The sequence below is a fragment of the Geotrypetes seraphini genome, chromosome 6 (genome assembly GCF_902459505.1).
Source record: "Geotrypetes seraphini chromosome 6, aGeoSer1.1, whole genome shotgun sequence".
NCBI lineage: Eukaryota > Metazoa > Chordata > Amphibia > Gymnophiona > Dermophiidae > Geotrypetes > Geotrypetes seraphini.
Window position 1 is genome coordinate 244,506,866 of NC_047089.1, and position 27,519 is coordinate 244,534,384.

General features: G+C 44.4%; 1 protein-coding gene across 7 annotated transcripts in view; it reads left to right on the forward strand.

The window, feature by feature from the left end:
* CTPS2 (CTP synthase 2) overlaps nucleotides 1-27,519 on the forward strand; it is a 212,586-nt gene that overhangs the window by 143,826 nt on the left and 41,241 nt on the right. For 6 of the 7 annotated variants that reach the window (XM_033948181.1, XM_033948183.1, XM_033948179.1 and 3 more), the window contains 3 exons: nucleotides 5,916-6,012; nucleotides 14,913-14,948; nucleotides 15,990-16,134. In XM_033948181.1, the coding sequence (XP_033804072.1) occupies nucleotides 5,916-6,012; nucleotides 14,913-14,948; nucleotides 15,990-16,134 (278 nt within the window). The remainder of the gene's footprint in view (nucleotides 1-5,915; nucleotides 6,013-14,912; nucleotides 14,949-15,989; nucleotides 16,135-27,519) is intronic. The other variant, XM_033948180.1, reaches the window with a different exon arrangement.

The following is a 27,519-nucleotide window of genomic DNA, read 5'->3' on the forward strand; positions in this document are numbered from 1 at the left end:
AGTACATTCACACAGACCTGCTTCAGTTCCTCGTATTCCAACTGTGCACCAGCACTCACTCTATTCAAACATGATTAAGAAAAATTAAATTTGTGGAATGGTTAACAAAGAAGAACTAATCAGGCCTGGGAACGGAGTTCACCTGGGTGTATCCTCAGCGCAAGAAGCGCCCTATAGGATTATATCCACAAATATCACCTTCAGTCTCCCCATGAACCTTTTAATTATCAAATTGTCTTTCATATATAACAATCAATAAATAGTAAAGTGCCAAGTGCAAGTTTGGAATCAAATAAATTAATAATGTATCGGTGAAAACGTTTAAATCTAACAGTTCTTAAATACAGTCAAACCTCGGTTTGCGAGTAACCCGGTTTGCGAGTGTTTTGCAAGATGAGCAAAACACTCAGCAAACTTTTGACTCGCAAACCGAGTGTTGACTTGATTTGCGAGCCCCCCCCCCGATAACCGGCATCGCTCCCCCCTCCCGCTCGCAAAGGCCCCCTCGCTCCAACCGGCACCCCCCTGCCCGAACAACTTAAACTTACCCCCCCCCATCTAGTACAGGCACAGATCGTGTGCCTATAAGATCTTCTGGCTTGCTCCTGCCTGCCTTGAGCATGCATCTGCGCATGCTCAAGGACTTCTAATTCTCCCTCTCGCCAAGATTCTCGGAGAGAGGGAGAATTAGAAGTCCTTGAGCATGCGCAGATGCATGCTCAAGGCAGGCAGGAGCAAGCGCCAGAAGCCGGAAGATAGGCAGACGATCTGTGCCTGCGCTAGACCGGGGTGGGGGGTAAGTTTAAGTTGTTCGGGAGGGGGGCCGGTTCACGTGGGGGGGGGGCGGTTGGAGCGAGGGGGCCTTTGCGAGTGGGGGGGGGGAGCGATGCCGATTATCGGGGGGTAGGAACGTATCAAAGCGAGTTTCCATTATTTCCTATGGGGAAACTCGCTTTGATAAACGAGCATTTTGGATTACGAGCATGCTCCTGGAACGGATTATGCTCGTAATCCAAGGTACCACTGTATAGCAGTTTTCTCCATAGAATGTAATATGCAGAAAAACTTAGTTTTCAAGAGTCCTCATGGAGTCAAAGCTCTCTCTTTAGGGGGGTGCCTCAACCGAATGCTCTATAGAGTCCCCTGTTTCGTTCTCTTCCTCAGGAAGCACATCAAGCTATGACAACTTAACTGTTTTTAGCTCCAATGTGGAACTTTTAAGAGCTCTGCTGTCAGGACAAGGGCGTACCGGTGCAGAGGCCCTGTTCCACATAGCAGAAATCTATTTTCCAATAAAAGCATGACAACTGCGACTGCTCTACAATTACAAGCTTCAGGGGCCTGAAGTCACTGGGCATCACGTCTGCCTGAACTCTATAACTGTAGCATGCTGTAATCTTCTCCGTTGTCCTTCTCTTTTTAAATAGCAGTAATTGCATGTAATTTTGTAAACTGCATAGTTATTATGTGGTATATAAATTTATTTTTTTTTTTTGTTCAATAATTTTTTATTGAGTTTTAAGACTAAAATATACATAACAAAAATCTTTCAAAGAATATTACCTCAACTCGAGTTAATACATTGTAGATATATAAATTCAAAAAAATCAACAATCAATTATCATCACAATACAAACAGACAAAGTACCTTCCAATGCTCCCCCCTCCCCCCCTCCACCTATCCCATTTCCAAATAAAGTACTCCCCCCGATATTCGCAGGGGTTCCGTTCCAGGAACCCCCCGCGAATCTTGAAAAACCACAAATACGGTTTTTCATGGGGGAGACTGGAGAGGGCAGCAGGAGCGCCGGCGAGTGCAGGGAATCACTCGCGGTATGCTCCGACCGCCTCTTCCTGCACTAAGCCGGGCCTTATCCAGTCAGGAGCTGCGTGTCAAAGCAGGAAGATTTCCCGCACTCGCGGCGCTCCGGCTGCTCTCTCCTGCTTCTTCCGCTGCCCTCTCCTTGGTGGTTCGCGGTCGGAAAATACCACGAATGACCGGGACTGCGAACCGCCGACCGCGAACGACCAGGGAAACACTGTATTACTAATAAATGTAATGAGTTCACTCCAAAACTGCGAGCTCTGACTGATAATTGCTGTATATAAGGTTCCCAGGTCATCCCAAATTTACTCTGTTTTTTATAAGATGGGGAGGTCTGAAAGATATGCTGTAACATTGTAGCGAACCTCTCAGACTGACAAGGCCTCAGAAGCTGGTGCAGAACTTCATTTGTAGGGTTTGTGGCCAAAAATACACAACTCTCCTCAAGCTTCCTTCTCACGACACACCGTCTATTAAGGGATCTCCTGATATTAAGTTGACTGTGATAATTGTAATAATAATTAGGCACAGTAGATTGTTTTCAACTTATAATTAAATTCCTAATAATTTACAAGTAGATGCAGTACTAAAGAAAAGATGGAAAAAAAATAAGACACAAAGCCCAAAGAAACAAAGAGAAGTAGTTATAAAAGAAACAATTTCAGCAGAGGATAGAGCAGCTGCCTCAGCGCCCTGAGGTTGCGAGTTCAACTCCAACTTCAGCAACTTGTGACTCTGGGCACTTAACTCTTCATTGCCCCAGGTACAAAATAAGTACCTGTCTAAAATATGTGAACTGCTTTGATTGTAACCAGAGAGAGAAAAAAGCAGTGTATCAAGTCCTTTACAATCAAGCTATTGTGACATCATTGATGAGGTTGACTCTTATTGGTGGAATGAGGTATTGTGACATCACAATCTCAGCTCTGCTTACCAGAGACGGAAACTCTTCACACCAAGGGGGCGGAGTCAGCAACATAGGCCACTGGGAGTGGAGGAGTGGCCTAGAGGTTAGAGCATCTGCCTCAGCGCCCCGAGGTTGTGAGTTTAATTCCCACTGCAGCCTTGTGACTCTGGGCTAGTCACTTAACACTTTATTGCCCCAGGTACAAAATATGTAAACTGCTTTGATTGTGTAACCACACAGGAAAAGTGGTCTGCATGTCCCATTCCTCTTATTGGTCTTATCTGAATAGTATTTTCTACGTCAAGCTCAAGAGTCTTTTACACATATTCGCTTGATAGATATTGGTGGAAATTCCCGCTCCCTCTTATGGTGTTTTTCTCTTCCTTGATATTAGTTGGTAGATCCTCTATCTCCTGTAGCAGTTAATGTAAGCCTTTGGGCAGAGTTTAAGCCCAGAATTCACCTCTCCATCTCTTGTGGTTGGCAGACAGTTCTTCTGTTCTCTAATTACGTTGGTATTCACTCTGTCACTCCTTTGTGCCTCTGTATTCCTTAGTGTTTGTTCTTCCTTTGCCGCAGTACCTAGATTTTTTTGAGCTTGAATTTTAAACACAAAAATGACCACAACGTCCCGGACCCCTGAGGAAGGAGTTTTTTCCGAAACACGGACCATGTCTTCACATATGAGAACGATTATTTGGATTGCTACATTGTATTGTCTCCAATAAAGATTTTGTACATCACATCTGCAGTTTTCACTCCTTGAGATCTTGCCAGGTACTTTGGGTTGGCCATTGTTGGAAATAGGATACTGGGCTTGATAGACCTTTGCTTTGTCCCAGTATGGCAATTCTTATGTTCTTATATGAGCCAACTATAAGACAATCAAACCATTGTGACATCACTGATGAGGTTGGCTCTTAGGCATTGATGGAATGAGGCTTTATGACATCACAATCTCAGGCCTGGAATGTTGCTACTCTTTGGGTTTCTACCAGGTTCTTGTGACCTGGGCTGACCACTGTTGGAAACAGGATACTAAGCTTGATGGACCTTTGGTCTGTCCCAGTATGGCAGCTCTTATGTTCATCCCTGCAACAAACCTGTGTGCCAGTTCCCAGCCCTGATTCCAACTGAGGTAAAAGCGTATGGGTGCTGGAAGAAACTTCTAGGTCACAAGCCCAAACTTCTTCTCTACCTACTTCTATTTCAAAGCAGGCTTTGAAAACTGGTCAGCAGCAATGGGCTAGATTTATCAAAGGGCATTACTGCTTTTTGCTAGTACTGTGTTTCCCCGAAAATAAGACGTAGGAACATAAGAATTGCCGCTGCTGGGTCAGACCAGTGGTCCATCACGCCCAGCAGTCCACTCACGCGGTGGCCCCCAGGTCAAAGACCTGTACCCTAACCAAGACCCGCCCTACCTGCGTTCGTTCTGGTTCAGCAGGAACTTGTCCAACCTTGTCTTGAATCCCTGGAGGGTGTTTTCCCCTATTAGAGCCTCCGGAAGAGCGTTCCAGATTTCTACCACTCTCTGGGTGAAGAAAAACTTCCTTACGTTTGTACGGAATCCATTCCCTTTCAACTTTAGAGAGTGCCCTCTCGTTAAAAGGGGATAGATTCCGTACAAATGTGTCTTATGTTAATTTTGGGTCCAAAAAACACACTGGGGCTTATTTTTGGGAATGTCTTATTTTTTTCTTGTACAACAATCATCTCTCACTTCCTCTCTTCCACCTCAATTCCTCTTCTTTCCTTTCTCCACCCCCCCCCCATATGCAGCATCATTCCTCCCCTCTCACCCATCCTCTTGTGCAACATCTTTCTATCCCTCCCTCATATCCGCCTGTGCAGCAGAACCCCACCAACCCTTTCACCGCGAGACTGACATACCTTCGCTTCAAGGCTTCCTAAAGCAGCAGGGGTGGAGGTTGCTGAATTGACGAGTCTGATTTTTTTCAGTAAATCAGGCAGCACTAGTGTCAGGGATGGAGTCATGGAGTATTGGGGACATTTGAGGGAGGGGGGCTTTGGGGGTCAATCTTAACTAGGGCTTATTTTCGGGATAGGTCTTATTTTCAGGGAAACAGGGTGGTAAATAAATACACAATATTGGACCTACGATAAATAAGACATAAGAACGCCATGTTAGCATACGCTGGTGTGGTAGTGGACGCCAGTAATTCAAGCTCAATGTGAGCTACTTTGACCACTTTGCACTTTCTTCACAAACGTACTTTTTTATGTTTCCCACTCATATTGGTCGCCGTATCTAAAGAAGGACATGGAGATACTTGAGAGGGTTCAGAGAAGAGCGACAAAAATGATAAAAGGTATGGAAAACCTCTCATATGCAGAGAGGCTAGAAAGGCTGGGGCTCTTCACCCTGGAGAAGCAAAGACTCAGAGGAGACATGATAGAGACTTACAAGATCATGAAGGGCATAGAGAAGGTGGAAAGGGACAGATTCTTCAGCCTATTGGGAACCACAAGAACAAGGGGGCACTCAGAGAAACTGAAAGGGGACAGGTTTAGAACCAATGAAAGGAAATTTTTCTTCACTCAGAGGGTGGTGGACACCTGGAATGCGCTTCCGGAAGCTGTGATAGGACAGAGCACATTAAGGGGATTCAAAGAGGGATTGGACAAGTTCCTGAAGGATACGGGGATTGAGGGATATAGATAGAGGTAGAGATAGGACCATGAAAGGGTATAGATCAGTGGTTCCCAAACCTGTCCTGGGGGACCCCCAGCCAGTCAGGTTTTCTAGATATTCATAATGAATATGCATGAGAGAGATTTGCATACCTGTCACTTCCATTATATGCAAATCTCTCTCATGCATATTCATTAGGGATATCTTGAAAACCTGACTGGCTGGGGGTCCCCCAGGACAGGTTTGGGAACCACTGGTATAGATAGAAGAAAAATGGGGGATTAAAGGGTTTTTAGACAAAGGATCACTTACAGGTCATGGACCTGATGGGCCACCGCGGGAGCGGACTGCTGGGCGTGATGGACCCAGCAGAGGCAACTTCTTATGTTCTTATCTTATTCCTTCTTTCCAAAAATGAAAAGCAATCTCTATAAATTCCAGCGAAACTTGGGAGAGGGGGGGGGGATTGTTTTGTGCTGCTTCTAAATGGCTGCCTCTGTCTAAAAATTTGTACTTTCTTTTTTTAGGTGAATCCGGAGCTGACATGCCAGTTTGAAGAAAAAGGATTGAAGTTTGTTGGCCAAGATGTTGAGGGCAAGAGAATGGAGGTTATTGAACTGGAAGGCAAGTTGTTTTGTCTGTAATCAAAATGGTGGTCGTGACCACCTGCGGTAGTCTTGCGAGGCTGCTGTGGGAAGCCAAGGCCACCTTTTTTTTTTTCAGTGCAGCCAATGGGGAGAGAGCAATTGGGGGATGCTCCTGCCCTGAAGATACTGCTAAACTACCAGGTCCTTTATAAGGTAGGTCCGGGGAGGGCCTATGAGGGAGGGGGAGAGGTAGGAGGAGAGTGGAGTTGTGGGCAGCCTGGGTGGGGGGGACATGCTTTACTTCAAAGGGGGCATGGGGGAAGGCTGATCTACGGTGGTGGCAGGGGAGGGGAGATAGGGCTACAGTTTTGGGTTTCCACTGAAAATGCACAGGTTGGTTTTGGTGCTGAATTTGAAACTGGAATTTGGTCGACCTCTAATAAGGAACCGTACTTGAATAGGGCCTTGACACTGAGTTATCAGTTATAATGGATCACCCTTTTTTGGAGTTTGTTTTTAACGTTGCATGTTATAGTTTGTTTTTTGATTGTGTTTGTGATGTTAGGTAATTTATGATTATCTGTGTTTTTATGGCTCACAGATGAAACCGTGCGAGACAATTGCGCGTGGACAAACCCGCCCAGACAACCGCGCAGGATGTCAGCGTTCTGGATTTCAACACTATTTTAAAGCGCTGTAATTAGAAATGTTTGCGCTCCCGTTGGGGGTGGAGGAAACAGAGGAAACAGCCTTTTTCCTGATTTTTAGAGAAAAATGACTGTTTCCTCTGCATTGAGGGAGGGAGTTTCCCCTCCCCCACCCCCCCAATGAGAAGCTAAAGCGCCTAGGGGAAAAAATAACATTTATATAAAGATAAGCTAAAAAGAAACCCCAGAGAGAACAACAGGATATTAACAGCAATCACCCAAAGAGTGAAATAACGGCTACGGTGCAAAATTGGAGTCGTAGATCAGACATGGATTGGTATTCGTCAGAAAATAAAAGAGATAGAAAACAGGAAAGAGAGAGTGAACAAAATAATGAAATAAGTTACGGCTGAAAATTATAAGTTAAAATTTTTAAAATAAACTCCAGCCTGCAGATGTTCTGGCAGCTGTTGCACGCAGTGACCCCTTTAGCTGATTAGCCTTTCACAAAGGCATCTAGGTCAGAAAGCAGTGTAGCGTTTGATGTGGAACATATTGAAATCTGAAGTTTCATTTTCACCATGTGTTCTGAAGATAAAAGCAAATTGTTTCCCCAGTTCTGTGAATTAAATGATAGCCCCAAGCAAGAGGCTTCCAGTACTGTCCGCAGCAGCCTGCACATCGGATTGACACATATCTTACACCGCAGCAAACTTCCGATAATAAATAAACACTAATCAGAAATCCTTCCCCGTCCACGGAGCTAGGAAATCGACAAACGTATCGCAAATGTCAAGGCATCCCCCTCTGCAAAATTACAGTACATTGGTGTCTTCTATCCCGCCAATACCTCTCAGTTCTAGACGGTCTGACTAGACGGTCAGAGGAACGTGACCTTCTCTAATCTTCACGCAGATGAAGTTTAGGAAAATCTTCCTGACCCGAAGAAATCACGCAAGAGACGAGAAACATTTTAAAGCCTGAGCTTTCTACAACGGAAGATATGGAGAATTTAGAGAAATTGGGAGCCTCAAATTAGATGCCTGGATGCGGCTTGCTGAGCACTTATCGCTATTTTACTGGCCAGAAAGGGCGCTCACCAGTTAAATAGTGCTTAACAGGCTGAGGTTGTCCTTCTAATCACTGCACCCAAAATACACTTAACAAAATAGGTTAAAAAAAAAAAATTTTTGTTGACAGTGATTGATTAGGGGCACTTGATTTTATGCATGAGTATCAGCCTTAAAGCACATGTTTTAATAATAATAAATACATTTATTTGTATATACCGCCATACCCGAGAGTTCTAAGCGGTTCACAACAATTGGATAAGATACAAACAGTACGAGTTATTTAAAAAGACAGCAATTGAAGGCATCTAGTGGAAGAAATACATAAAATATAAAATGCATGCAGTATAAAAGAATGCGGAGAATTTTACAAAGCAAGATAAAAATATAAAAAAATATTAAGACCCTGGCCTATTAAATAATTGAGTTTTTATCTGTTTTCTAAAATCCAGGTAAGAAGAGGCTTCTAACACACACCGGGCAAGCCAAATATTTAATTTAGCTGCCTGAAAGGCAAAGATTCTTTCACAAAACCTTTTATACTGGCAAAATTTTACTGAGCGATAGGCGAACAGATGTAATCTTCAAGAACTCTAGTTTGTATAACTCAGATTTTAGAGTAATTTTATTTTTTTATGTTGTTTGATATGTTGACTTTTTATTACGAGTGATTAGTGCAGCAGCCAGGAAACTTGGTTCAATTCCCACTGTAGCTCCTTGTCACTCCAGGCTAGGCAAGCCACTTAATTCTCCTTTGCCCCAGGTACAAAATAAGTACTGTAGTACCTTGGTTTACGAGCATAATTCGTTCCAGAAGCATGCTCGTAATCCAAAGCCGCTCATACATCAAAGCAACTTTCCCCAAAAGAATTAATGGAAACTCGGACAGTTTGTTCCACTTCCCAAAAACTTAATTACCATTAGCGACGCCTCTACCGCTGCCTTGGCCATGGACCTATTCGCGCGGCTCCTCCAGTTCTCTTGGGAAGGACTCTGCCGCTGTTCGCTGCCTCTCACGTAGCTCTGGGAACCGGAGAGGGGGCTGTCCTGCAGGGCGGGTTGTGTGGGTGGTAATGGTGCGCCCCGGCTCCAGGGTGCTGGCGGAAGTCAAATCGCCACTGCTACCGAGCCCGGATAGGCATCGTTGGCCCTGCCGTTCATTTGCTTAGCCGCCCCCCCCCCGCCAGGACTTTCTAGGCGCTGACCCACCCCTGCCCAACTCACCCTGACTCCTGTGCTGACCCCGGGGCCTCCGCCGGTGCCAGCTGCCAACAGCCCGCCAGTACTTGTCCTTTTTGAGCAGGCCTCGTCGAGAGCCCAGTCCGCCACTGCGTCCATGCCGTCATCCAAGCTCCACCCCCCTTTTCATTGCGCTTCCTGTTTCCGGAGGAGCTGGATGTGGCATGGGCAAGGCGGTGGTGCCGGCGTGGTTTGTTGATGTCTCTGGAGGGTAAGGGTTTGGGGGTGGGCCATGCTCGCTGATCGAGTCAACACTCGTTTTGCGAGTTACAGTTTGCTCGAGTGTTTTGCTCGTCTTGCAAAACACTCGCAAACCGCGTTACAAAACTATGCCGGGCGATCAGATCGCAGGATGATAGAGAGAAACTCCAGAGCGACTTGTGTCGGTTAGAAACATGGGCGGAGAAATGGCAGATGAAGTTCAATGTGGAGAAATGCAAGGTAATGCATCTAGGCAATAAGAATAAGGAATACGAGTATACAATGTCAGGTGCAACTCTGGGGAAGAGTGAACAAGAAAAGGACCTGGGTGTACTGATAGATAGGACCCTGAAGCCGTCGGCACAATGCGCGGCAGCAGCAAAGAAGGCAAATAGAATGTTGGGCATGATAAAGAAAGGAATCTCGAGTAGATCGGAGAAAGTTATAATGCCGCTTTATAGGGCAATGGTCAGACCACACTTGGAATACTGCGTCCAACATTGGTCTCCCTACCTAAAGAAGGATATAAAACTGCTGGAGAGGGTGCAGAGACGAGCAACTAAACTAGTGAAGGGTATGGAGAAACTGGAATATGAGGATCGACTTAAAACACTGGGATTGTTCTCCCTTGAGAAAAGGAGACTGCGTGGGGATATGATCGAGACCTTCAAAATGCTGAAAGGAATCGACAAAATAGAGCAGAGAAGATTATTTACATTGTCCAATTTGACACGGACTAGAGGACATGTAATGAAGCTAAGGGGGGACAGGTTCAGGACTAATGTCAGGAAGTTCTGCTTCACTCAGAGAGTGGTTTACACCTGGAATGCCCTCCCAGATGAGATTATTGCGGAATCGACCGTCCTAGGCTTCAAGAGCAAACTAGATGCATATCTCCTTAAGAGAGGCATATAAGGATATGGTGGACTATAAATTACGCCAGGTGTACACCTGGCAGGGCCTCCGCGTGTGCGGATCGCCAGACTTGATGGACCGAAGGTCTGATCCGGAGATGGCAGTTCTTATGTTCTTATGTTACTCACAAACCGAGGTTTGACTGTAACTGTATATAATATGTAAACTCCTTTGATTGTAGCTCATCCTCTCCCTTTTCTTTTTCCCTTTCCCTGTAAACCCTGTAAACAAAACAATATACTATAAAGTTAGCATATACTAGGTTTCCAATGTATTCAAATTTATCCTCATGCCTATTCATTGTGGTTAAGCTGACTGGCTGTGGGGCCCTAGGACAGGTTTGGGAAGCCTTGCAATAGACTCTCTTGAAAGAAGAATGTGTTTAGCAGAATTTAAAGGGACATTGTGTTACTGTGTTAGTGGAACCAGAGATACAATAAGAGTTAAAACGGTGTCTCTCAAACTTAACCTCCCTCCCCCCCCCCCCGGTTATTACAAAACCGCGGAAATGGTTTATAACGCATGCCAGCACGCTGAATGCTCTGTACTGCTTCCAACCCTCATAGAGCTCCTACGAGCAGCGCAGAGCATTCGGCGTGCTGGCTTGCGCAAAAAACCGCTTCCGCGGTTATTTAGCTCAGGCACTAAAAAAACGCGTTACAGTTTTGTAAAAGGAGGGGATTAGTTTTCACAAATTTCCTGAACCGCAGCACTCAAGAAGCTCTCTTCACCTCAGCAAGGCAAAGAACGTGGTATAAACTGCTTCAAATAGTCAAGCTGCACATCAGCCGTTCAAGATTGCCTTCCAGTCAAGGGCCTGCTTATAGAAATGTGCCTCCAGCTTCCTCTTAAGATCTGTTGTGTGGGTCATAATCCTTAGTGCTTGAGGGAGGTGGTTCCAGTCGATAGGTCCAGCTATAGAAAACCCAGGAGGTTTGAGAGAAGGCCATTAAAACCTTGTGTGATGCTGTGCTTTAATTTGGTGAAACAGGATGGCCTTTTCTAATCATTTCTACCCTTTTAAGTAGAAAACACCGCTCAGGGCAGTTCTAAGTATTCCCAATTGTAGTGGCAGGAGCTGAACAGATGCTTGCAAGTAGAGAATGACACGGGGACAAATTTGTCCTCATAGGAACTCAATTTCCTCGCCCCTGTCTTTGCGAGTTTTGTCCCTGCCCTTGCCCCATTCCTGTAAGCTCTGCCTGAACCGCACAAACCTCAAAAACGTATGATTTTAAAGTGTTTGAGGCTTGTGCGGTTCAGGCAGAGCTTACAGGAATGGGGCAGGGACAAAACTCGCAGAGACGGGAAAATGAACTCCTGCGGGGCCGGGGAAAAATTTGTCCCCGTGTCATTCTCTACTTGCAGGCCTGTGAAATAGATCCTTTTTCTGGTGCACACAGGTCCCCCACGGTGAGAGATTAGTTTAATTTTGCAAAGCTGGAGGCTGATGTAATAAATTGGGATCAGGTTTTGAAAGACCACTTTGTGCTGCAAAATCACTAATAGCTACAACTGATAGTTGTGAGAAATAGAAAATGAAATGACCGCAGATATAGACCTTCAGGGTCCATCTAGTCTGCACAACAATGCAGCCAAAGCCACACTAATACTACTGCTGAGCCATAGTCACTTTTATTATTGATAGACAATTAAAAGGAGAGGTTAGTAACATGGCTGTATCGTCAGGTTATTTTATTGTTAACCCGGGTTGTTAGTAACTAGGTAGTAACCTGGGTTATTAGTAACTAGGTGTCATTGCATAAAATGGGACCTGTGATAAAATAGCACGAGTTACTACTGTCAGTGGCGTAGCGAGTGTGAGAGGTTCCCCTCCTCCACCCTCTTCCGCACCTTCCCCGCTTCCTCCTGCCTTGCACCCCTTCCCTGCCCCTGTTCCTCTTTAGCATTCCCAGCGCGAGCGGCAACCCCAACCTGCCGCTCGCGCCAGCGTCTGCTCTTTCTCCGACGTCACTTCCTAGGTGCGGGTCCAGGAAGTGAGGTCGGAGGAAGAGCTAATGCCAGCGTGAGCAGCAACCCCCCAATGTTAAAAATGTATGAGGGAAGGGGTGCAAGCGAGTGGTAGGGGGTGGTGGAGAGGAGGATGGGTGCTGGCGCCCCCACCAAGACAGCCCCACCTTACTACACCTTACTGTTAAAATAACTCATCTTAATGGTAGCCCATTTTGACAACTTTTCCCCTTAGTGTGAAGAGTTTCAGCCTCTGGTAACCAGAGCTGGTATTGTGACATCATAATGCCTCATTCCACCAATGCCTAAGAGCCAACCTCATCAGTGATGTCACAATGGCTTGATTCTCCTATACTTGGCTCACATAAGAACATAAGAATTGCCGTACTGGGACAGACCAAAGGTCCATCAAGCCCAGTATCCTGTTTCCAACAGTGGCCAACCCAGGTCACAAGTGCCTGGCAGAAACCCAAAGAGTAGCAGCATTCCAGAGATGAGATTGTGACATCATAATGCCTCATTCCACCAATGCCTAAGAGCCAACCTCCTCAGTGATGTCACAGTGGCTTGACTGTCCTATACTCGGCTCACTTTATTACATATATGGCTCAATTTCAGTTTGTTGAAACGTCTCTTTTTCCTTTCATTGGGCAACTACTAAAGCATGCTGTTTTACTGTTATCCCCACTTATTAGTAACTAGGGCTACGTTGCATAAAACGGAACCTTGTGATAAAATAAACTGACTTTAACGGTAGCCTATATTGATAAAGTATTCCCTAAACCTACAATCCAACAATGCTGCCGATTAACACTTTGTTCACCAATTTCAACCTTAAGAGGTCTTCCCCTCCCCCACTGAGATTTACAGCACCCGCAAATACAAATAATGTACATTAAATGGGATATCACACAGGATCTTCTTCCTAAGAATGCAAAATTTTAACTTTGTTATGCAAAATGTAACTTTTTGCAGTTGTTTTTGCCCATAGTTTTATGTTTATGAAATTCCTTGCAAAGTTCTGCCAAGCAGTTCATTACCTATCTGTGAGAAAAGTTAAGAGAGCCAATTTTACAAAAATGATTTTATGAAAGCGTTTCTAGAAGAGGTATATCTGCTGTTTTCTTCTGTAACTATTGGCATTTCATTCCCAAGAGAAAATTAGAACTTGCGATTCCAGGGTTCTACTGTGATTGAGGCCTGGATACGGTTGCCAGATTTTCCAATCCGGGCCCCTAGAACTGCCCCGCCTGACCCTGCCTCCAGTCACGCCGTGGCTCCCCCCCCCCCCCCCCCCGCCTGTTCTTGTCGGGCAGGGAGGAAGTTCGCACATGTGCAGATGAAACACAATGACGTCACGCGCGGACTTCCTTCCTGTCCAACGTGATATGAGGAGGCTTTTCAAAACCCGAACAAAGTGCCGGGTTTTGAAAAGCCGTACGGGAAAATCCAGACATCTGTTAACCCTAGGCCTGGATATGTAGAAGGGCATTTTCTTGATAGAACATATACGTAATGATGGATTAATGAGAGAAAGCCAACATGGATTTAGTCAAAGGAAATCTTAGTTGCCTCTCCAATCTACTGCATTTCTTTGAAGGGGTGAATGAGCATGTGGATAAAGGTGAACCAGCTGATATTGTGTGTTTGGATTTTCAAAAGGCATTTGACAAAGTACCTTATGAAAGATTTCTGATGAGGTTGGCTCTTAGGCATTGGTGGAATGAGGCATTATGACATCACAATCTCAGCTCTGGAATGTTGACATTGTTTGGGTTTCTGCCAGGAACTTGGGACCTGGGTTGGCCACTGTTGGAAACAGGATACTGGGCTTGATGAACCTTTGGTCTGTCCCACTAAAGCAATTCCTATGTTCTTATGTGAGCCAAGTATAGGACAATCAAGCCATCGTGACATCACTGATGAGTTTGGCTCTTAGGCATTGGAGGAATGAGGCATTATGACATCACAATCTCAGTTCTGGAATGTTGACATTGTTTGGGTTTCTGCCAGGAACTTGGGACCTGGGTTGGCCGCAGTATGGCAATTCTTATGTTCTTATAATCTAATAGGAGAGGCACAAGCCCAGAGTTTAGGGGTTTATCTGAGTTGAATAATTTTTTATAATTGAATAGAGATTGGGTAAAATTTATTGCTTTATGGATACTTGATTTTTGTTTTTGCAGTTTCCAGACATATTGTACTTCACTGAAATGTCCTTGATGAAGCATATAATCCAATGAGATGACATTAATGTATGTTATTTTATTTTATCTCGGTAATATCAGCAGTTGCTTTTGGTCTAGAGTTTAGTCAATTTAAATTAGATACATACATACAATACCATTTATTACAAAAATAAAAAATAAAAATCAAGTTTTCAGAAATGGCCTAAGGATATAGTTGTAATTAATTTACATTGGAGGAAAATAATACTTTCTCTAGATGATCATGGAAAGAAAATCTGTAAGATTGATACAACTGTGGATTGCTTTAAACTTTTTATAAAGCTGTAAAACAAATAGCGTTCCATTAATGGGTTTTATCTTTGCAGTTTTGGATAATGCATAATTTGAAGAGTAACAGAGCTCACTAGATCACCAGTGACAATAAATGAAGCAAATAAAAATACTTACATCCTGGCCTTACAATAGGATGTTATTAATTTGGCCTGGTGCTGGGCTTCCTAAATCTTCCTGGTAAAAGTCACAATATCCACACTGAGTGTGTATGTCTCGTAATGCGTTGCGGGGAATTGTCAGAAATCTAGAATTGGCCTAAAATCTCCCCCCTTGAGCTGTGCCAGAATCTGCCCATCAAAAATTCTATCAGCAGCTAGAAATGTACAAAAATCATTCCAAATTTTTGCAAGCCTGATTTTTTTTTTTTTTTAGAAATGGCACCATTCTCACAAAATCTGTCCTTGGCTGGTAAAGGATCCAATTAAATTGTTGCAGACTAATCTATTTTTAAAAATGATTACTCACAGTTAAAGTTTTGAACTCAGGTATGAAGAATGGAGAAGATAAGAATAGCCTCATTGGGTCAGACTGATGGTCCATCTAGCCCAGTATCCTTTTATCCCAACAGAGGCCAATCCAGGTCACAAATACCTGGAAAAATCCCATATAGAAGCAACATCCCATGCTACCAATCCCTGGGCAAGCAATGGATTCCCCCATGTCTGTCTCAATAGCTGATTATGGACTTTCCCCCAGAAACCTACCCAAAAACATTTTAAAACCCAGCTATGCAAGTCAAGAGGTTGTGAGTGCGACGCTTGCATGGTAAATGCTGGAGGCATGTCCAGCGTCTTCCTTGTTCTCAATGCACAGGACAGAAACTTATCGTATAAGCACATGTCCCACCAGAGAGCTGCATCCCTGCTATCTTTCAGGGCATGAAACATGGGCCCCAGTGGTAAATCTGAAGTTAAAATGCTGTGGTGGTGCAAATGCCTCCTCCCCCCCCTCCTTTGAACAGATGCAAAAATGCCCCTGGTGAAGACCAAGTCATCAAGACCCTCACCATTACAAGGTGTCCCCCCACCTCTGATGAAGACTGCCCCCCTGCTTCAAGTGCCCCTTAGCATCATAACCTCCTCAAATCAACACTGCCACACATAGCAACTCCCCCTGCCCAGGATCTACCCTGCAATGTGCTCCTGCAACCCCTTTCTCCTCCTTACTGGGACTCTACCAGGGGTTTACTGGTAGTTTAAATTGTCTCCCTCTGGTTCCATCCTGTCTGACTCTGGGTGTCAAAATGGCCATCCTGACTCCCAGTAGCAGTCTCGCAGTACTACCACTAGAGGTCAACCATCCACATGGATGTGACTCAGCCTGGCACATTCTATGTAAACCCTTTCCTACTTTGTGCCGCTTCTGTTTCATTGGTTATGTATTGCTTCCTGTGTGACTTTCTCCATTTTCCAGCACGTTCTTAAAGCTCCTGTCCGTTCCTTCGTTTAGGTCACCCGTACTTTGTCGGCGTGCAGTTCCATCCAGAGTTTTCTTCCAGACCCTTGAAGCCCTCGCCTCCGTACCTTGGCCTAATGCTGGCCGCAGCTGGGATGCTTAGCACTTTCTTGCAGAATGGATGCAGGTTTTCTCCAAGGTAAACGAAAGAAAGATTACCAAGACTGAGCAGATGCATTTCCGGGGTTGGGGCAGGGAAGGAGTTTGACGCTCTCTGCTCTCTCTTCAAAATTCATCCATATGTACATTAATAAGTACTACTACTACGATGGGATGGTCAAGTGGTTGGGATAGTTTGCTGGTTTAATAATGCTGTTCCCTCATTGGTTTGATTCTACTGTATATTGTATTTTCCTGTATTCTTCCTATTTTTGATAACAGTTTGGGGAGGGGGAAGGGAGGGATGGGAAGGTTAGGGATCAGTTAAAGGAAGTGCTAGAGGTTGTGTGTTAATTCACAATGTTGCTCATAATATGACTTCTTACTGTATCTTGCACTGCACGACCACTGCTACTTGTCATTTCTCTAGCGCTATGAGACATACGCAGTGCTGTACATCAAAGCATAGAAGAGACAGTCCCTGCTCAAAAGAGCTTACAGTCTAGTCAAGACAGACAAACTGGACAAAAAGGTGCATCAATACACAGTGCTCAAGTGGGGGAATTAGAGAGGGAATGATAAGGCAGATATTGGTTCTTAGCAGGTAGGTTGGAGATTGGAAGTGAAAGCAGCTTTGAATACTGCCAGAGACGGAGCCTGATGTATCGAGTCAGGATTCCGGAATGTTATTCTTTGAGGTTCTGGAATGTTGCTATTGTTTGGAATCCCCAAAGAGTAGCAGCGTTCCATGAAGAATCTCCGAAGAATAGCAACATTCCATGAAGAATCTCCGAAGAATAGCAACATTCCGTGCTACTACTACTTATCATTTCTATAGCACTACTAGACATACGCAGTGCTGTACATCAAAACATAGAAGAGACAGTCCCTGCACAAAAGAGCTTATGATCTAGTCAAGACAGATAAACTGGACAAGAGAGTGCATCAATAAGTGGGGGGAATTAGAGAGGGAATGATAAGACAGATATTGGTGCTTAGAGGGTGGGTTGGAGTTTGGAACCGAAAGCATCTTCCAAGAAGTGGGCTTTGAGTCTGGATTTGAAGACTTGCAGAGGCGGAGCCTGATGTATCGAGTCAGGATTCCGTAATGTTATTGTTCTTTGAGGTTCTGGAATGTTGCTATTATTTGGAATCCCCAAAGAGTAGCAACGTTCCATGAAGAATCTCCGAAGAATAGCAACATTCCGTGCTATTACTACTTATCATTTCTATAGCGCTACTAGACATACACAGCGCTGTACATCAAAGTATAGAAGAGACAGTCCCCCCACACCCCCAGTCGGAGCCCTTTAAAATACTGTTTTTCTTCGGTGCGCTTCCACCTTACGCTGGGTTGTCGTCGCGCGCTTTTGACCTGTCACCGCTGTATTCTGAACTATTCTTAGTCTACTAAGGGTTTATTTTATTGGAACCTAAGGGCTCCTTTATTAAGGTACGCTAGCGTTTTTAGCGCACGCAGCAGATTAGCACGCGCTACATGGCTAGAAAGAACGCTGTTAGCGTCTAGCACGTGCGGCAACGCCCTAACGCAGCTTAGTAAAAGGAGCCCTAAGTAAACAATATTATAGTAGTCCATTGCAGACAAGATTGATTACTGAACCAGTATCCTAAAAGATGTTGAGTCAAAATATATTTTGATGGTACGTAGCTTCCATAGAATTGAAAAACATGTACTATTGAATTTATTTTATTCATTCAATATTTCTATACCATTCCCCCCCCCCCCCAGGAGAGCTCAGAACGGTTTTACGTGAATTTATTTAGGTACTCAAGCATTTTTTCCTGTCTGTCCTGGTGGGCTCACAATCTATCAAATGTACCTGGGGCAATGGGGGGGGATTAAGTGACTTGCCCAGGGTCACAAGGAGCAGCGTGGGTTTGAACCCACAATCTGAGGGTGCTGAGGCTGTAGCTTTAACCACTGCGCCACTCTAGAAATCAAAATGTAATAAAAGGGAGCTAAGTATAGGACAATCAAGCCATTGTGACATCACTGATGAGGTTGGCTCTTAGGCATTGATGGAATGAGGCATTATGATGTCACAATACCAGCTCTGGTTGTCAGAGGCTGAAACTCTTCACACTATTTATTTATTTAATTTTCTCTATTGTTCTCCCAGGGGAGCTCAGAACAGTTTACATGAATTTATTCAGGTACTGAAGCATTTTTCCCTCTCACAATCTATCTAATGTACCTGGGGCAATGGGGGGGGATTAAGCGACTTTGCCCAGGGTCACAAGGAACAGCATGGGTTTGAACCCACAACCTCAGGGTGCTTAGGCTGTAGCTTTAACCACTGCTCAAAATGTAGCAAAAGTGAGCCAAGTCTAGGACAATCAAGCCATTGTGACATCACTGATGAGGTTGGCTCTTAGGCATTGATGGAATGAGGCATTATGATGTCACAATACCAGCTCTGGTTGTCAGAGGCTGAAACTCTTCACCATATTTATTTATTTAATTTTCTATACTGTTCTCCTAGGGGAGCTCAGAATTGTTTACATGAATTTATTCAGGTACTCAAGCATTTTTCCCTGTCTCGGTGGGCTCACAATCTATCTAATGTACCTGGGGCAATGGGGGGATTAAGTGACTTGCCCAGGGGTCACAAGGAGCCAGCATGGGTTTGAACCCACAACCTCAGGGGGCTGAGGCTGTAGCTTTAACCACTGCACCATACACTCCCTCATTTTTAAGGGTTGGGAGGGAGTCATTGACCACTTGGAGGGTGACCATTGGGGGGGGGAGGGTCATGGTTATATCCCTCCAATGGTCATCTGGTGAGTTTGGGCACCTTATTGGCACTTATTCATTGTTAAAATAGGTCTAGTCCCAAACATCCAAATTGTACCTTGTATATATTCTAAACTATTCGATTATGGCAGAAAAAACTCCAGATCATAAGGCCGCATCACGCCTCTAATGTACCCCCTTAAGATTTAGACGAACTGCGAATGAACAGCATGTATATCCGTCTAGAAAATAGGTTCTGAAAATAGTTAATTGGAAGGATTTGGTGAGAAAAACATCCATATGCCGTTTTGGGGCCACTTTTTGGATGCGTTTCTGTTTTGAAAATGAGCCTCATAGTCATAGATATTTATGTTGATATACTGCATGCATATAGATAGATTGTAGGAATTAAAGGCCCAAAGAGAACATGATGTTCCAGGACTTACTTGACTTGAATATCAGGCTGATTCATCAGGGGAGAGAGTGGTGCACTGGTTAAAGCTACAGCCTTAGCAGCCTTGAGATTGTGGGTTCAAAATCATGCTGCTCCTTGTGACCCTGGGCAAGTCACTTAATCCCCTCCATTTCCCCAGGTACATTAGATAGATTGTGATCCCACCAGGACAAACAGGGAAAAATGCTTGAGTATCTGAATAAATGCATGTAAACCATTCTGAGTTCCCCTAGGAGAACAATAGAGAAAATTGAACAAATAAATAGTGTGAAAATTTTCAGCCTCTGATAAGCAGAGCTGGTATTGTGACATCATAATGCCTCATTCCAACCAATGCCTAAGAGCCAACCTCATCAGTGATGTCACAATGGCTTGATTGTCCTTTACTTGGCTCACTTTTGCGACATTTTGATTTCTAGAGTGGTGCAGTGGTTAAAGCTACAGCCTCAGCACCCTCAGATTGTGGGTTCAAACCCACGCTGCTCCTTGTGACCCTGGGCAAGTCACTTAATCCCCCCATTGCCCCAGGTACATTAGATAGATTGTGCGAGGGAAAAATGCTTGAGTACCTGAATAAATTCACGTAAACTGTTCTGAGCTCCCCTGGGAGAACAGTATAGAAAATTGAATAAATAGTGTGACAAGTTTCTCTGGTAACCAGAGCGATACTGTGATGTCACAATGCCTCATTCCACCAATAAAAGTCAACCTCAACAGTGATGTCACAATGGCTTGATTGTCCTATATTTGGCTCACTTTGGCTACATTTTGATTTTTACAGTGGCGCAGTGGTTAAAGCTACCCCGAAGTTGTGGGTTCAAATCCAGCACTGCTCCTTGTGACCCTGGGCAAGTCACTTAATCCCCCCATTGCCCCAGGCACATTAGATAGATTGTGAGCCCCCCAGGATAGACAGGGAAAATGCTTGAGTAACTGAATAAATTCATGTAAACAATTCTGAGCTCCCCAGGGAGAACAGTAGAGAAAATTGAATAAATAAATAAAAAAAAGATTTCAGTCTCTCTCTACCTGTTTTCATTTGGTGTGTTTAATCCAAAACTAAAAGAAAAGAATCCATGGGCAGTTTTAAGCACGGCGGTTACATAAGAAATGATCTTTGCAGCTTGTTATGACGTGTACCTGTAGGTGTGCTACTTATTATTATAAAAGCAGTAAATTATGTCTTGAATGATAAATCTGAAGCCATGTGCGTAACGAGGTGAGGAGAGGCACGTCAGCTGTGACCTGTCTGGCAGGAGATTTCTAATATGTACCTCAATAAATTATCCCAAATTAAAGCTGGTAAAAAGAGATGAGCAATAAAAAAAAAAAAAAACAAACCCCAACCCCTTCATCCTGCGGTTTTTCTTAACGCTTCATCTGTGAATAAAAATTCTGGGAGATGTGCTGAGGTCTTCAATTGCCATTTACTCGTGATCCCTCAGGCAGATCCTAAAAGTCAATTTTTGTCACTGCCGAAAACTCTAGATAAAGCACTGCAAGCTATTTCTTTTTTTGCATTTGTTTATTTACTTTTTTTGCTAAGCAGCTGTGAAAAAGCAAACTGATGAGTTACCTGTAGACAGTGGGGTAGGAAGGGGGGTGCGGGGAAGGGGTCCACCCCAGGCGAGGTTGTCCTAAGGGCACTTCACCCCTCCCCCTCTCCAACCTACTACTGCTATTTATTATTTCTATAGCGCTGAAAGGCGTACGCAGCGCCGTACATTTTAACATACAATAGACAGTCCCTGTTCAGAAGAGCTTACAATCTAATTTAGAGGTGTCAGGTCAAAAGCGCGCCGGGACAAAGGCGTGCCCAGACAATTGAGCGCAGCGCGCGCCGCCACGCCGCTCTAAATGACTGTTTTTAGTGCTCCGACGGGGGTGTGTGGGGGGGAACCCCCCCACTTTACTTAATAGACATTGCGCCGCGTTGTGGGGGGTTTGGGGGGTTGTAACCCCCCACATTTTACTGAAAACTTCACTTTTTCCCTGTTTTTAGGGAAAAAGTTCAGTTTACAGTAAAATGTGGAGGGTTACAACCCCCCAAACCCCCCATAACGCCGGCGCGATGTCTATTAAGTAAACTGGGGGGTTCCCCAACAAAACCCCCCGTCGGAGCCCCTAAAAACTGTAATTTAGAGCGGCGCAACAGTGCGCGCGCTGCGCTCAATTGTCGGCGCGCGCTTTTGTCTTTCGCGCCGTTGTCTATGAACCTAATTTAGACAGGACATTTCAGGGTTGAGGAGATTTATAGTGGGTCTAGGTATCTAACAGCAGTGAGGGGGAGTTGAAGAGTTGAAAGCAGTTTCCAAAAAGTGCCCTTGCCTTCCCCCTTTTTTTACTTCCCCGGCGCGAGGTTGCTGCCCGCGTCGACACCGGCACTCTCTCTGATTGCATTTCCAGGACCCACGCTTAGGAGGTGGCGTCAAATGGCGAGCTGCCACCGACGTGGGCATGCTGCTTACGCTGTGGAAGTTCAAAAGTTACGGGGAAAGAGAAAGGGGGACACGTGCGCGACGGAGGGGAGGGGGGCCACTCACCCCCTACTGCACCACTGCCTGTAGAGTGTCTTCTACAGTGGTGGGCAGGAAGAACTTTTACATTCTGCTGTGTAAAAAAAATAATAATAAATATAATTCAAATTCTTGAAGGTTCCCTTTTATGAAGACGCGTTAGGCTTTTTTTATCACCAGCCGTGGCGGTATTAGCGCTGAGGCTCATAGAATTCTTGCGATTGTCAGAGCGAATACCATTGCGGCTGGCGATAAAAAAAACCTAACGGCTTTGTAAAACAGGAGTTTTTCCACTGATCTTCTCATCATGCTCTACAGTACACATTAAATGTGAAAGAGCAATTATAGAAAGGATTATAAAGTAATTAAAAATTAACCTGTTTCCGAAAATTGCCTTAACAAGGCCAGTAATATTTTAAATAGAGTCCACCTGTTCCTTGTCACAGTAGTTGAGCTGATTCAAAAGAATTAAGCTGGGCTGATTTGAAGCAATAGTCTAAACATGATAAATGCGGAAAAGCCAAAAAAGCTCTGAGATGAGGTTATTTGAAGGTACAGATTGGGAGGAAGCGATAGGAAAATTTCAGTTCAAGGGTAATATCAGGGTTGTCATTATAAACTGGAAACCCATTGGCGTAGAGTTGGCATTTTTTGAGATGGTTTTCAATATACAGTACTCCCCCGATATTTGCGGGGGTTCTGTTCCAGGAACCCCCGCGAATCGTGAAAAACCGGTGAATACGGTTTTTCAATGGAGGAGACTGGAGAGGGCCGGACCAGGAGAGGCAGGAGAGAGCAGCCGGAGTGCCGGCGAGTGCAGGAAATCACTCGCACTATGCTCCGACCGCCTCTTCCTGCACTAATTCGGGCCTTACCAATCAGGAGCTGCGTGTCAAAGCAGCTCCTGATTGGATAAGGCCCGACTTAGTGCAGGAAGAGGCGGTCGGAGCATACAGCGAGTGATTTTCTGCACTCTCTGGCTGCTCTGTCCTGCCTCTCCCGCTGCCCTCTCCTTGTCAGCAGTTTGCGGTCGGAAAATACCGCGAATGACCAGGACCGCCAACCGCCAACTGCGAACGACCGGAGGAACACTGTAGACAAATTTATACCATAATCAGTCATCCTATGTATACGTACCCATTTATACCATCTACCAGTTAAAACTGTCAAAGTGGTATGTAATTAAAATCTAACCATTAACCTTGCACTACCTCTTCCTCCGTTACAATAAAGCATAATGAGCAACAAAAATGATCCACCAAAGAGATTCAATGGATAAGCAGGGGAAACCAACACAAGAGACGAAAAACTGTGGAACTAATAACTGTGGTGCATGAATATATTAAAAGGTCTTGACATAAAAGAAACACAGAAACATTGTAATATGATGGCAGATAAAGACCAATTGGCTCATCCAGTCTGCACTTTCGCAGCATCCACCATCTCCTCCTCTCCCTATTGGCTAAGGCTCTTTACACCTGCATTGTGAGGTCATAGAGCTTTATGGTTATAGAAACATTGTAACATGATGATAGATAAAGGCCAATTGGCCCATCCACAACATTCACGATCTCCTCCTCTCCCTATTGGCTAAAACTCTTTACACCTGCATTGTGATGTCATAGAGCTTTATGGTTATAGAAACATGATGGCAGATAAAGGCCAAATGGCCCATCTAGTCTGCCCATCCGCAGTAACCATTATCTCTTCCTCTCTCTCTAAGAGATCCAACATGCCGTTCCAACGCTTTCTTGAATTCAGACACAGTCTGTCTCCACCACCTCTTCCGGGAGACTGTTCCGCGCATCTACCACCCTTTCTGTAAAGAAGTATTTCCTTAGATTACTCCGGAGCCCATTACCTCTTATCTTCATCTTATGCCCTCTCATTGCAGAGTTTCCTTTTGAATGAAAGAGACTCGACTCATGCGCATTTACATTACGTAGGTATTTAAACGTCTCTATCATATTTCTTCTCTCCCGCTTTTCCTCCAAAGTATACAGATTGAGATCTTTAAGTCTGTCCCCCATACGCCTTATGACGAAGACCACGCACCTTCCTCTGGACTGCCATCTTTTTAATATCTTTTTGAAGTTGCGGCTTCCAGAATTGTACACGGTCCATGTTTCCTCTAGGGTCCTATCAGATGTAACCACAATGTATGGTGTGCTTTGAAGCAAACAGAGTACCTTGTATTAACGTGCGTAACGCTTCCGATAAGGAAATGCAGGCAGAGGTCGGGTCCATCCATACCACAGCATTTTTACTGTGCATCTTTGGACAGTTTTATTACTCTTTTATGTGAAGACAATAAAACCTTTTATGTGAAGACAATAAAACATAATAACATACTTAAAAAAATAAAATACCATAAAGCATTCTCCCATCATATCATCCTTCCTTACTTTTAATAGCAAGGGCAGCTTTCCATTCAACAATTACCTCCAGGAGACGTGATTGCAGCAAAAAGTGTACCCTTATTACAGATATTACCCAGAAACAACCATGTTTTCAGAGCTTTCCCAGATTTCTTGTAATGACCAAGTAAAGAAACATCCAACAATATGCTTTTTATGATTTATTGCACTATAATATACTGCTTTTTTAAACCAGCTCAAAGTGGTATTCAATCACATAGAATCCCAATCGACAAAGAATGCCTTCGATAATAGGAAAGAGAACAGACATGAGCACGAAAACAGGTGGAGCAGTGGAGGTGGTCCGCCCTGAGTGCAGACAGTGGGGGTGGGGGGTGCGTGAAGCATTCAAGGGGCCACAGTCCACATATATGTGGCTGTCAACTCCGCAGGCTCTGCCCCCTGTAATGTTAATTTCCTATTCCAGGGTAAGGAACCGGCAGAGCCAGCGGCCGTGTGCATGTGGACTTTGGCTCCGCGACTGTGTCATGTATCCCCTCCCCCACTTCATGGAGGAGGGGGTGCTTACCCAGGCAGCGGTCATGCTAGGTACGCCACTGTCAACAAAACACTCAGACTGAACCCAAGGGGAGAATGTGGCACAGTGGTTAAAGCACCCCAAAACTGGGTACACCGTCAAAAGCACGCCAGACATTGGCATGCTGAAAATCCCATGGTGACATTTGCACGCAGGACAAATACATGCTGCCATTTCCTCCACTTTGAGGCCTTCCTGTTTGCGTTGTGAGTGGGGGTGTGGGTAAACTTACACATCCTCGCGCTCCCATTGGAGAGGGTTTGGGGGGATTCCCCCAGTACACAGAAAAGTCCTGTTTTTTCTCTCTTCGGGAGTTTTCAGTGCGGTAGGGGGAGCGCAAGGACTTGTAAATTTAGTGTGGGGGTGTTCTCCCCACACCCCACCTTGCAGCACAAACAGGAAGGCCTTTAAAGTGGCGCATAAATGTTACTTTGGGATTGTCGGTGCACTATTATTGTCCAGTACGCTTGTAACAAGTCACCAAAAACTGGGTAACAGGTGAAAAATCACTCATAAATTTTGGCCCCCAAAATGGAACAACACACCTGCTCAAATAATATACCTTATTCACATCGAATCGCCCACTGCGTAATATGGCTTTATTTGTTTCCCCCCCAGTTCGAGGGTGTATTTACAAGAATTTCCAGCAACGTCTGTTTGCTTTTCAGGCCAGTTAGCTATTCAGAAGGTCTTCTTCTTACATACATTTCAGAAAGTTATTAAAATCATTCTTGTTCATAAAATTTCTGGAGAATTAAATTGATTAATGATTACTCTGTAGTTCACTGGGAATGTCCAGTTCTTTATCTTTTGTGAACCACATTGATCCGTGAGGTTTTGCGGTTTAGAAATATAATGTAATGTAACCACGACTCCTTCAGAAACTGTTAAATAATTGCAGTGCTGACTTGGACCACTTTGGGAGGTTTTTATGACCGATAATAGCTCCTGATAGAAACATATAGCAAGAAGTAATTCTGCACCTTATGCCAGGTCTTTTCCTCCTTGAGGTCTTTTCCTCCTATAATATAATATTGCCAGTCAGCAGTGATTAGCCTTTTTCATTAGTGATATTTATAGATTAAACAAAAATATATGGTAATTCAAAATAACAGCAAGGATGGGACGAAAGGTGTACATTGACCAAAATCCGAGTCTGGAAGCTTTTTGCCGAATGTGTTGGTTCAAATTTATGTCAGAGTTCTCACAGGCCTATGTCTATTATCATTTGATATTGCGGTTTTATTCAAACCGTACCAACCCTGGACCCCTGAAGAAGGCGTGTTTACCGAAACACGGACCATGTCGGGTCCTTAGGTTTGTTTCAAGGGCAATAACATTTGCCACATCTATATTTGATATAATAAACATAGCCTGCATCTTGTACATTTCGTCTGCAGTTTCCTTTTTGTTTGGCAAAATCCCAGTCTGGCATCTGTCCCGCTAGGAGTATGAAGATAGATCAGACTGGGATTTTGGTGCCCTTTATCACTGTAGCCCTGAACCATAGGTTGTATTCCAACATGCAATGGTCTCCCCCCCCTCCATCCCTTTCAAATACCTTGATAATTCTAGATTCCAGGCTTGAGTTCAGATTCAGACCGCATTTCACACACATGCTTTAGCAGTCTATTCTTACCTTGGCTTGATCCCTCTGAGTCTTTTACTTTGGTTGTCTACAGGCTAACCAGAAGTGTTGATTTCTCCAGGATGTTTCGCCCCCTTGCCTCCCTTTATCCTCGGTCACAGGACTTGGGCTTACCAGGCCACCTTCTCCATCATCTGTAGACAGGGTCAGCGCTTCCTGTGGTCTGCAGAAGTTAAATCTTGCGTGCCACACTCCTTACTTGTTTGGGTTTCTGCCCCAATCCTCCGGCATGGAGGTCTGACCCCTCTCTAGGGAACTCAACCTCTAAGGCTTTCCCTTTTTGTTTTTCCTCTCTAGGGCTAGACTAAGGTGCTCCTTCCAGTGCTGTTTGACTGGCTTCAGCTTGCCTTCTTTCCCTCTGTGAGAAATGAAAATCCCATCTGAAGCCAATCTATTTTATAGTATCATAGAAGCATGATGGCAGATATAGGCCAAATGGCCCCTCCGCAGCATCCACTATCTCCTCCTCTCCCTATTGGCTGAGGCTCTTAACATTTGCATCTCCTCTTCCTATAGGCTAAGGCTTTTTACACCTACATTGTGAGGTCACAGAACATTATGGTTAAACATAGTAGCATGATGGCAGATAAAGGCCAAATGGCCCATCCAGTCTGCCCATCCGCAGTAACCATTATCTCTTCCTCTCTCTAAGGGATCCCACGTGCCTATCTCTGGCTTTCTTGAAATCAGACGCAGTCTCTGTCTCCACCACCTTTTCCAGGAGACTGTTCTACGTATCTACCACCCTTTCTGTATTTCCTTAGATTACTCCTGAGCCTATCAGCCTCTAAACTTCATCCTACGCTCTCTCCTTCCAGGGTTTTCCTTCATTTGAAAAAGATTCACCTCCTGTATATTAACGACATGAACCAACTACCAAACTGTTCATCCCTCCACTTCTTATAGCTGTCTGATTTGATACTTTATTTATAGTGAGTCACGGTTTTCAACCGCTTGTCCAGTTTTCAATCCATTTTATATATTTTGCACTTATTTCTGCGTTATGAATGGGCTTTTTTGTGGGTTGTTTTTTTTTTAAATTAGCAGTTATGTGGCAGTATGTCAGATGCTGTGATAAAAACACAGGATAGCACCAA